The 12,866-nt window shown below is 41.0% G+C and overlaps 1 protein-coding gene across 2 annotated transcripts; it reads right to left on the bottom strand.

Annotated features, from left to right (window-relative positions):
* Positions 1-1,855: 1,855 nt before the first annotated feature.
* On the bottom strand, positions 1,856-10,955 carry LOC102700900 (protein NRT1/ PTR FAMILY 5.1). Of its 2 annotated transcripts, none has more exons than XM_015837065.2 (3): positions 10,607-10,955; positions 10,321-10,538; positions 1,856-3,647 (listed from the first exon to the last, which is right to left on the bottom strand). In XM_015837065.2, the coding sequence occupies exons 1-3, from the start codon at positions 10,722-10,724 to the stop codon at positions 2,139-2,141; spliced, it is 1,845 nt and encodes a 614-aa protein (XP_015692551.2). In that variant the 5' UTR covers positions 10,725-10,955; the 3' UTR covers positions 1,856-2,138. The 2 variants fall into 2 exon arrangements, with proteins under 2 accessions (XP_015692551.2, XP_040380598.1); XM_040524664.1 differs by having other exon boundaries at positions 10,321-10,545; positions 10,607-10,696.
* Between the last annotated feature and the right edge of the window lie 1,911 nt (positions 10,956-12,866).

Here is a 12,866-nt window from a genome sequence, read left to right on the forward strand (position 1 = left end):
CATCTTTTCGTTTTTGCTTATACTTATAAATCAAAACTTAAATTTCTAATTTTAAATTTAGAGTTAATTTTGGTGTTTTTCATCGTACTTTATCTTTAGCCTTTGTTTTTACATCTCTAAGAAAATTTACAAATTATTCTTGGTTTGCAAACATACCGAGAAAAACAATAATAACCCCCTATATGTTCAGCAACCTCCAATTACTGGCTATTTGCGAAATGAACGTTCAGCAACCACCAATTGCATGCTGATGCATATATAGGGGCCCATACATAGCAGGGATCATCTAGCAGAGAGAACCATTTGCATGCATGATTAGTCTTTAACTTTAAGACGTTGTCTCGAGCGTGTAGAGCATACATAGCAGCTAGCCCAGCAGAGAACAATCCATGATTAGTCTTTTGCTTTAAGACCGTGTTTAATTTTGGCTTGATGCTTAATGCTTTCATGCATGCTTTGGACAGAACCTAGTTAGCATTTGATTCATAGATGATGTGGTTGGTTTCAGCCAGCCAGCTTCATGCACTCACAACTTGTAGGAGCTAATACTTAATTTGGACCAGCTAATGCTTCATAGGGTACTTGAATTGAACATGACCTCATAACAGAATCCACGATCCAATGCCTCATAATTAATTAGCAAGGGTTGTTACAGGGCTTACACCTGCTTGCAACCACCATTTAATTTGGATTGTAGAATGACGAGGAAATGCATCCGGTATTATCGTAAACGTATTCCAACAAAGATGATGTGACAAAAATTGTAACAAGAACGGAAAGAAAAAAAAAGAAGCCAAACATGGATTGAACCAATTTACTCACTCAAAACGAGCTAAGTTACTATCAGTCTATCACATAATTAATTTTATACTTGGAATAAATTCTATACAAATGTTTAAACCTTAAATAAACCTTATTTTTCATTTAAGATAACTAATACGCAATTAATCGTCCACTAACTCTTAAGTAACCAATGCGACGACCTTTGTCATTTTTGACAAGTTAGGAGTGAATGTCGTATATGGTCAATTTGGATGGCACTATATACGTATACTACGTTCGTCTTTTATGGAAACTTTCAAAAAAAAAGCTACATATAACTAAAGTTTAAATACATTTTAACAATACTGTATTACGATCGATTGTGTTCTTCTCTCGTATTATTCTCAAATTATTTCTCGACATTCGTACGTACATTTCTCGAACAGCTAAATGAAAAGTTTCTATATAGAAGTTACTATCTCATCTCATAGTTATATAGTATATTTTTAACTTTTATGCTAGTTAATTTTATTATTTATACTATTAAATAACTCTTAAAATTAGATAACATTTTATTTTTTTTATCAGCAAAAGAACAGAAATCAAGGTAGTTTATAGGTAAGCCATCCATATCTATAATTACTCAGAAAGCGTCTGCGAGTTGGTGGTTAGCGGCGTGTGCTCTCACTGTTCATGTCATGAGTTCCTTCCATCTCCCGTTGCTCATGTGGATTTGTCCTATACCTCCACACAATCGTTAACTCAAGGTGATCCAACGGTCACGGATTCTTGGGAATTTGAAAATGTCAACAAATCTTTCGTATATCCGATTTGGGTTGTATAGTTATAGCTGCCCCATAAATACGTATGTAGTGGACGGTGAATCTGTCATCCTACGTACTTAGTATTATATATTTTATAAATTGCCACTTAAATTTCTTACTAAGAAATAGTGAAATCTAAATACATAACCGCATATATAATCAAATAAGGCGAATATCCCCGTAGAAACAGACGGGCATCATGTTTTATGGAAAAAAAGGTAAGTTCATTTGCTTTAGAAAATATCATATTATATTTTCTTTTACCCTTGAGGAAGCACGGACAAGTTCATGATATTTCGTTGCACTATTAAAAGATTTGCCAGACAAAGACAAATACAAAAAGTAGAAGAACAAAGAGAAAATACGGCCCAACTTATCCCGGCTGACAGCCCATCAAAACATAGTCTGGTGGCCCAATCTCAATTAATTGCGATTTGGGCCTTATCGCCAATCCTCCACGGCCTGCTCCTTCGCCTACTTAATCTCGGCCCATTATACGTATTCTCTTACATATACGTATATACTGATCTATACGAAGGTATCAATCGAAAATTATACGGCACGCGCGCCTTCCACTTCCACCTCGTCGATCACCTTGCTCCTCTCCACCACCTTCCCCTTGCCGCCGGCCATCTCCGTCTCCGGCGGCGCCGTCCCGACGACGGCGTCGTCCGACAAGTACTCCTTCTTGTACTCGTACCTCGTCGCCACCCACACGAACACCGCCAGGTTGAGCACCGCGAGCAGCAGCAGGAAGATGTAGTAGTAGTCGAGGTGCGAGTCGTTGAGGTTGTCGCCGATCCAGCTCTTCCCGCCGCCGTCGCCGCCCCTGGTGACCCGGTCGACGACGGTGACGAGCAGGCTGTTGAGGAAGTTGCCGACGCCGAGGCCGCTGGTGAAGAAGGTGGTGCCGAGGCTCTGCATCCCCTGCGGCGACTGCTCGTAGAAGAACTCGAGGATGCCGACGGAGCTGAACACGTCGCCGACGCCGATGAGGACGTACTGCGGCAGCATCCAGAAGATGCTCATCGGCACCGTGTCGTGCGCGCCGTGGGCGGAGCGGGCGCGGATCACGCGCATGCGGCGGAGCTCCACGAGGTAGGCGCACGCCACCGCCGCCGCCTGGAGCGCGCACCCGACGCCGAGGCGCTGCAGGAGGGTGATGCCGCGCGGGTCGCCGGTGCGGCGGCGGGCGAGCGGCACCAGCACGCGGTCGTACACCGGGATGGAGAGGAGCATGGAGATGGTGATGGAGCTGCCGAGGGAGGCCGCCGGGATGCGGACGCCGCCGACGGCGCGGTCCAGGGTGGTGCCCTGCTTCACGAACAGGGTGTTCACCTGCGCCCAGATGGTGCAGGGCACCAGCGTCGTCAGCCACACCACGATCATGCCGGCGATCAGCTTCACCTCCTCCACCTCCGTCACCGTGCACGCCGCCGACGGCGCTCCGACCAGCGCCGCCTTGTCCAAGAACCTGTACCCGCGCGTGCGGTGCAGCCGCCGCTTCGTCCCGGCGGCGGCGTACCACGCCGCGTCATGCTCGTGCAGCTCACCGGCGACGTCGTCGTCATGCACCTGCTGCAGCTGGCGCCTCCGGTTCGCGAACGCCGCCCGGAGCACCCTCGCTACGAGCCTCGCCGGTCCGGCGGCCGTGTCCTTGCGGACAGGCTTGTGCCGGTAGAACGGCGTGCCGACGTAGAAGAGCAGCAGCGAGAGGGCGAGCCCCACGGTGGGGATGGTGTAGCCGACCCCCCAGCCGACGTTCTCCTGGACGTAGACGAGGACGAGCACGGCGACGAGGCCGCCGGTGAAGGAGCTGAACATCCACCAGTTGAAGAAGGAGGCCTTGGTCTTGCGCTCCCGCGCGTCGAAGTCGTCGAACTGGTCCGCCCCGAACGTGGAGATGTTGGGCTTGGTGCCCCCGGCGCCGATGGCCATGGTGTAGAGCGCCGCGTAGAAGAAGGTCACCTGCGACCTCGTCGCCGGCGCGCAGCCGCCGTCGGGCGTGCACTGTGGGTGCAGCGCCTTGAGGGAGACGGACAACGTTGTCAGGACCATGCCCTGCATGTCACCCGATCGGCTTGCTGTTAGATTCGCCAAAGAGGAAAAATTGAATTCGAATTTTAAATCAAGTGTATATGGGAGCATCTGTAGGCTGAATTTGAAATGTTAAAGCTTGACGATCGACATTCGAAGAATTTTTGTAAAATGACAGTTTCGCCATCAAAAGATTCAAAATTACTAATTACCTGCATGTTCTGTTTTACATTGTACAGCCAACATGTACAGCCAATCTAAACATTACCCTTTACGATCCTCACCTTTACCCTTTGCAAGTTATCTAAATGTTTTACATAAAAGAAATATCTAGAAAATGCCGAGAACGAAATCCAGATACCAAATGATACCAATTATCTGGTATCAGATAATATATGCCAACTGATATTATCATCGTGAGGCAACACGAAGGACACGAGTGAACGAAGGGAAGAGCACCAGTGACAAAAGAGCACAGAGTAGTGGCGCCACGCACGCGAAGGAACTACATTGGAGCCTGCACAAAAAAGACTCTACAGGATTGAAGTCTGTTGTGTTGTTTTTAAGGGTAATCAAAACGCAGTTTCTCTAACCGCATGAAAAAGATGCACACTATCATCCTTAATATTCATGCAACCATGAGTACCACCTATAGGCTATGACACACATTTAAAGACAGAGAGACAATCAGAATATTCATGACTTACTAAGGTGGTGTTTGAGAAGGACTAAAGTTTAAAGTTTTTTAAGTCCCTGTCACATCGGATGTTTAGACACTAATTTGTAGTATTAAACGTAGACTATTAATAAACCCATCCATAATCTTGGGCTAATTCGCGAGACGAATCTATTGAGCCTAATTAATCCATAATTAACCTATGTGATGCTACAGTAAACATTTGCTAATTATATATTAATTAGGCTTAAAAAATTCGTCTCACGGATTAGCTCTCATTTATGAAATTAGTTTTTTATTAGTATATGTTTAATACTTTAAATTAGTGTTGAAATATCCGATGTGACATGGGGCTAAAAAGTTTAGCCCCATCTAAACCACTCCTAAATTTCTGTTAAAAGCTTACGCTCTTATGTTTTCGCTTCTGCTTATGCATATACATGAAAATTGAATTTTCAATTTTACATTTGGTGTTAATTTTAAGAATTTTTTCACAAAAGTTTGTCTTTTAGCCTTGGCTTTGGATCACTAAGAATTCATATACAAAATTTTTATTTATAAATTATTTTTCGTTTGCAAATATATCATTTGACTTTTTCCATGAAAAAGGTAAATAATCAAGCTCTTATCCTCACGTGCATATTAATATTTGTTGACATCAAGATCTAGGTCCTACTGAATGGAGCTATACAACCATGATTCTATCACTACACTCCGGTGTGTTTTTTCCTGAGGCATGCCACAAATTATGGCATCGTATATCACTCGGCATATTATTGGCAAAATCTGATATACATAGTGCTACATCCGTCTCTAAATATTTGACGTCGTTTACTTTTTTATAAATATTTGACTATTTATCTTATTCAAAAAATGTAAATCTATATATATGCATAAAAGTATTTTAATAATAAATGAAATGATATAAAAATAACTAAACCACTGATTCACCCACCATGTTAGCCCTAATTTCTTATGTTTCATGAGATCGATAAAGCCTTGAAGTGATTCTAACTTTGGGATGTGCTAATGATCCTCGTGATTGTTGAGCCATTTGAGATTTGTACCTAATACTCTTATTTGAGATGCAGAAAAAATGTAACCAACGCCGCGGATCCAGATCGAAGATAAAGTAGGGGCTAAATATCTCTCATTCAATTTTAGAAGGAACTTGAGCCATTTTTTCTATCGATGTACATATGGCATAAAATCTAGTAAGGGCTTAGAAGGGTCTCTTTAGGGCTATGGGTAAGTGCGCCATGGTAGATGCCACTGATTATATTGCATGTATGTCAACTCTTTTTTAGAGGAGTTTTGAGCAACGCATGTGTAATGTGTGAACTCCCCGCTTTCTCATAGATGTTAGAATACTTTTTAGAAATGACTTTTTGAGATAGAGTACAATCAACTGTCGAACTGCAATAATTAAAAAAAAGAGAAATTGGGTGTACTTTGGTTATAATTGATGTGGTCGATCCCTGAAAACTGCCAAATACGCTGTCACAATGCCTGTTGACTGTGGTTAGTGTGCATACCTATTGTTTCCACTGCACCATATCTATGCATTCATCTAAATTAAAGTCAGAGAGACGTTGAGACTGGCATGTGGATCTCACCGTGTATGGATTTATATACCAGCGACACGAGTTCCCCTGACTTAAAAGTTAGAGGAACCCGATCCGCATGCATACACCCATAACTATACCCTTAACCCAAGTTTAAGAAGATGGAGACCAATGGTAAATCTATACCATTAGTAAATTTCTATGAAAACTTATGCACCCAGCACCCATAATATTGATGAAGACTGCATCGAACCCTGTGTCTATGTCATACAACCATGATTTTACCGTCACAATAGCAATCCCTTTTCCTTGAATTTTTGTAATTGGACAATGGAATTTAGTAAGGAAATTTCGTAATTGGCAGGGCCAATATACAGAAGATCAATTTGAGTTAGGATAATGTCCAAGTACAATTCGTAGTCTTACGGGGCTATCTTTTAGCTTTTAAAACAAAAAGTCAAACGATATATTTACAAACAAAAAATAATTTATAAATAAAACTTTTATATACGTGTTCATAACGATATAAAAGCCACCACCGAAAAATAAACTATGATAAAAATCTCAAAATCAACTTTAAATTAAAGATTAAAATTCAAATTTTGGCTTATAAGCATAAGCAAAATAAAAAAGATGGAGGGTGTATGTTTGCCCTTTCGATCAAATCCTCCTAGCCATGATCAACCGCATTAATTCTCTCCAATAAGAATGCCCGTATTGTGACAATTCTACCTAAGACTCTAGAAGGTAATGGGTCAATTTTATGACATGTCTTTATATCATGTCAAAACTCTACACAATGAGTAGGAGGAGCAACTTTTATTTGTTGTTTCTACATCTACCACCATAGTATCTGCCTCCTCCTCCTCACAATGTAGCCACTGCCATCCTCCTCTTCCACCATAGAGGCGGTGCCATTGGTGCCTCACCACCCTACCACGGCGAATGAGCATCACTTCTTTAGATACATATGACACATGTTTAAGTTGTAATACAAGATGTTATTTTTAGAGCTTGTGCACGGCAATTCAATTTACAAGTAATCTTATTTCTAAGTATTTTTTATGTGATTTTGAGATTAGATTGTTTACTAGTGATTTAATTATGATTAGAAATCTTGGAGAGGACCATAAAGTACATGGAGTAAAGATTAAAGAAAGAGAAAACTGGTATATGCGTTCAAGTGAAAATAGAAGCCCAAGTTATCTCGAGTTTGGATCTCCTAAAGATCTAAAGGTATCTCCCACTAGATCATTTGACTAGGTTGCGTATGAACTCCGTTTTTAACATTCTACCTATTTAAGGAAAGCTAACGAGACCATCTTTCTAATGGATCTAATGCCATGTCAAAACTTCATCCGAGTCAATAGGAATCATAAAAATAAGAGAACATCCATAATCTGTCAAAGTGTTGTGTCACTGTTTTTGGGACGTAGCTTTATATTGTATTGGAGTCTCATAGAGACTTGTTGAGGGTCCTTGGCTGATCGTAAATCATTATACTCCCTCTGTTTTTTATTTGATATTGTTAACTTCTAGATTTACATTTGACTATTCGTCTTATTAAAAAATATGAGTTAATTTATTAGTATATGAACTTTAAGCATGCCTTAAAATTTTGCATATTTAGATAAAAAATTTGAATAAAACTAAAAGTCAAATGTAGATCAAAATATGACGTGAAATAAAAAAAACCAGAGAACGTATACACTGTAGCCTTTGTCGATTTAGGATTGGATTTTCTTAGATTATTTTCCCAACATAATTTCTCTGCTAGATTAGTTTGTGGACCAAAAAAATCATGAGATTAATCTTTCATATGTAATTCAGACCATGTTTTCTTCTTCTATGTGTATTTCTACGATTGTTTGCCGAAGCAAAACCTTCGTGACGAGGCATGAGTGGGAGAATGGTTTATAATGACTACACTTGCAGGTGCACTGTTGCGAGATCGCTCACCAATCGGAAGCCTTAGAACGTAAACGTCTTCATGTCGCCAAATCAAACCCCCGGTGACCTCCTCCCTAAAACCATCAACTCCACCCAATCCCTCTAACTTAATCTCTTATTCTCGCTTACCATATCTTTTCTGCTTCTACTTATTTTTAATCATAATATTTGAAGTTGATTTTGAGGTCTTTTAATTTCACCGAACTTTATTTTTCAGTCTTATCTTCTAGACGCTAAGACTACGTATATAAAAAAATTATTTATAAATAATTTTTCGTTTATAAATATGTCAATTGGCTCTTCCATAAAAAGCCATATCCCTTGGTTGAAGATTGAAGACGACTCGCTAGTTAGCAAAGGCCGGCGAATTCAATCACGTACGTCAGCGTTCCGTTTCGCCATCTGTTTTGCTTCTTGCTACGCCGGCGCTGGACGTCGTTTTCGCATCTTAAAGACCAAAATAGATCGAGTTCATACACTCGTACGCGCGGAGAACGGCGTTCAACACTAGGAGCCTCGTATATTTTCGCATTTACTCATGTTTATAAATTAAAATTTATTTTTTTTTAAACTTTAAATTTAGAGTTTACAGCTGACGTTGAGTTCTTTGGTTTATTTTGTTAGCTTTTGCATGCTTTTAAAATAATTAAGAACATTTACCTAAATGTTTTAGTCACAAATTATTTTCTGTCTATAGATACTTCATTTTGATTTTTTTTACGAGCAGCCAAAAGAGATATACAGCCACATGTATGCTGAGACAAATACGCTGTTTTGTTTTTTTTTCTGATCGATCGATCGATCTGCATGCGCACGCCAAACATCCATCAAGCCATTATTAAAGATTCCGATCGAAATAATGCTGCTGCTAACGATCGATCTGCTTTGCTTTGCGTCTTGCCGTTGCTTTCTTCTTTCTCCCTCCCAACTGAGCGGACCAGTTTTTTCCGCATGGGTCGCCGTCCTCATCCCAACTCAATCACCACGGGTCCTGTTTGGCGGCTACCAAGTGTTTTTTGAATTATCTGATTTTTCTCGTAGCTATTTAAACTTAGTAATTTAGTATTTAGAAATGTTCGAGGTGTTGATGAGAAGTTGTTATATAGATATGTTTCATGCGAGATATATCGTTTAGATGTCCGATAAACATGTAAATAGAAATCTATAATTTATAATCTATCTCAAACACAACTGAAGAGGTGCAGTGGCGAAGCTGTATACAAGAAGGGGTTCCCAAAAACCCTTCTTCGAAAAAAATTTTAACTAAAGTTTATGAATTTTTATCATATATTCATTCACCCGATTCAATTTAAATATCCATGGCACTCCTCTATTTCGCTATAGCTTTCCTCCTGACGAGCTGTAGTGGGTCTGAATTGGATGTGAATCAAAGGTGGTGCGTAGTAAAGCTACGTGACTGTGGTGGTGGCGGGGTTTGACCATTTTGTCACGTTACGCACGCGCCCCACGTAGCTAGCTTGGCCACTAGTTCCCTGCATTATTGTGCTTAACAGTAAAACTTTTGCCGACGCGCGCCAGGCAATGATGAGAGATAGCAGGTTAATTACTCCTCCACTGATGATATCTCCAATTTGGTCATGAGATTGAACTTCTCCGACTTTGTCGGTGTACGTAGAACTAGATGGACTAATTAATTAATTTGGTCTCGTGAACAGCTGTTTATTCTAGTTTTGCTATCGATCGATCCATGAGACCGTTAAAAAAAGAAAAATAATTTATAAATAAACTTATTATAACTCAGTGGTAAAAAGTACCACCCCTATTTCATAACGTATGATGTTTGACTTGTTTGGTTGTAACGTTTGACCATTCGTCTTATTCAAAATTTTAGTACAAATATAAAAATAATCTAAAAAATACCATTGATAAATGTCTAAGTCTAAGAAATACCATTGACGAATACGAGTTCTAAGAAATATCATCTTACAAATAAATTTGTCTGAGAAATACCATTGCCATTAGAGTTCCGTCCGTTTTTACCGTTAAATACATTGTTCATACTATAGCACTTAACGGAAAATTTGGACGGAACTCTAACGGCAATGGCATTTTTCAAACAAATTTATTTGTACGATGATATTTTTTAGAACTCGCATTCATCGATGGCATTTCTTAGAATTAAGTGTTTGTCAATGAATTTTTTAGTTTTTCTCATATAAAAAATGATAAGTCATGCTTAAAGTTCTTTTAATAATAATGTAAGTTACAAGCAAAATAAATGTTATTTCTATAATTTTTTCAATAAAAAAAATGACCAAAGATTGCACACGAAAAAGTCAAATATCTTAATTACGTTAGAAAACAGAGGGAATAAAAGCTAAAAAAGCAAAATACGATGAAAAATAAATAGCAAAGTCAACTGAAACTTGACGTGAAAATTAAAATTTTGATTAAAAAATAAGCGAGAAGATGATTTAGAGGCAAATAAGGCAGAGCAATCAAGAAAGGGGAGGAATTAAGGAGGACCGATAGATGCAGTACGTACGGTGAGGTAGAGGAGGGAGGAGAAGGTGAAGGTCCAGAAGCGGCCGAGGAAGGCGTCGGCGAGGTAGGCGCCGGCGATGGGGGTCATCCAGACGGAGCCCGTCCAGTTGTTGACGTTGCGCACCGACGCCACCGTCTCCTCCCGCAGCACCGTCGTCAGGTACACCACCAGGTTCGCCGCCACCCCGTAGAACGCCATCCGCTCGAACGCCTCGTACCCTGCACACTATAATCCAATCAATCCCTCTCCTCAGTTCCATTCCATCTCGAGCGAGCCAAGTACTTACCCACTAAGAAGGAGCACGCCTTCCAGCGGCCGGTGCGCGCGGCGACGGCCGGCCGGCCGCGGAGGTCGACGGAGCCGTCCTTGGTGAACTCCTGCGCGCTGCCTTCGTCTTCTTCCATCGATCTCTAGCTAGCTACCTACCTGAACCTTGCGTCAGTGAGAGCCGTGCTGTGTTTGTCTCCAGATGAACGGGGCTTTAATTTCTCGCCGGAGCAGACCAAGATTCAAGGGGAGACGATGGATCGAGCTAGATAGATCGATGCATATATATATACGGCGCGCGATGCAAGTACTACTGCTAGCTAGCTGGCTGGCCGCCTGGCCCTAGTGATGTGTATCAAGCTTTTGCGGCCACAATTGAGCTGATATGGACATGCACTATTTGGAATTGGACCTCGCTCTTGTGCTGCAATGTGGTTTATAGTACTATAGTTTAAGAGTCTGAGGAAAATAAAGGGTTGATTCGTTATGGATTATGGATGTTGGTGATTATTGTGCGCATTTTTTTATGCTTCTAATAAACGGTACATTTCTTTGTGTAAAAAAATCATCAGTGTTTCTTAAGGACATTTTAAAATCAAATTATTGACATTCTAACATTAACTTATTAGTATGTAGCCTTAAATAGTTATCGTACTCTCAGCGTTTATCCACCGTTTGTTAGCACTTAATATCACACTACTATAGTACGAATCCAATCATCAATTGTTTAGCCTGTCGGATCATTTCCCTATTTTTATCCCTACATACCACAATAGACGGTGCAAGTTTTCATATCAATATATGACAGGAACAAACTTACAAGATTACAACTCTAGGAGAGGCTATGCCTGACCGGTCACCATAAGGTCTACTGAGCACTCAGCCCAACCCTTGTTGCAACCAAAACACTATTTATATGTTACCGATCATTTGGGAGAGGGTGATAAAGAATAATATCCAGTTGCCACTCACATAAACCTGATGGTAACTCCCAAGAACATCACTAAATGCCCTATAGCTTGAAGGTCAGAAGAGGCAAGGACATAACCTACAATGATAACGTCTCTAGGTAGGTTGTGACGCTAGGAGCTAGCGCCACCACTATACCTCCCACCATACAGCTTCCGCCGGCATGTGAACTTCACCACACCATCACCCCTTTCCTAGCAGGCACCCACACGACACTTTTGTTGTGCCTATGCTCCTTCAGTGACTTCTTCACTATAATTACACCTCCGTTGGCTATGTTGGTGCTATGAAGCCCCTTGCCACCCCCTTGTTGCGGGGTCGCGTAGCTATGATGATGGGCACCTCTCCATGTCAAGGGCACCCATTGCTTATTGATGTTGTTGGCTGCTAGCACTACCAACCCCGCTAGTTGTCCATGCTACTTGTTTTAAGCACCTACCCTACACATTGATGAAGTTGCCGGTGCCTTAGACTGATGTGTTGCCATCACGGCGACCAGGTGGGGTCCCCGCTTCATTGTTGTCGCTAGCTCTTGGAATGGATTCTGGCATAGAGGTGCTACTTTCAGTTGTATCCTTCCCTTCAGCGGCATGGAGATCGCGCACAGCCATTTACACTCCAAACAACCACCACGTCGTGGCTCCTAGATCTAGTCCCTCAATACGTGAACCTGGTAGCCAATGGTTTCGTTTGGTCAACACAACATACCCTCATCATTGGTCGTGGGCTTCTTCCTCAAAGCCACCAGAGGTTTAGTAAATAAGCGAAAATACGAGCATTACAATATAGGTCATGGGCTTCTTCCTCAAAGACACCCGAGGTAAAAGGGAAAGGCACCGCTGCCGCTGTCCAGCTAGGGTTTAAATTGGTTCGGATACTTTTCGTTCGATTGGAATATTTTTTGGATTTGGATAGTTTCGGTCGGAAAGAATCAAATTTGGATATTTTTCTTCGGATACGGAAACGAATATAATTTGAGTGATATCCATTGGAAACTATCCGCTATTATATCATGTGGATATCCGAGCAATACATAAACCACTCAAAATCAGCCAATCCAAATAACCCATGCCCAACTCTATCTAGCCGAACTAGTGTACTCCAGGTCCTTAAATTTTAGTTTAAGGGGTTTCTATGTTTCGATTAATATTCATCACAATATTTGTTTTGATTCGTATTCACTCCGTATTTATATTTGATAATATTTAATTCTGTTTTTATATCTACGTTTCTAATTCCGATTTCGATTCCAGAAAAAAAAGATAACTAATATGATAGAGCTAGTTTTTTACCGTACGTATTCGATCCGT

The sequence above is a fragment of the Oryza brachyantha genome, chromosome 5 (genome assembly GCF_000231095.2).
Source record: "Oryza brachyantha chromosome 5, ObraRS2, whole genome shotgun sequence".
NCBI classification, from domain to species: Eukaryota; Viridiplantae; Streptophyta; class Magnoliopsida; order Poales; family Poaceae; genus Oryza; species Oryza brachyantha.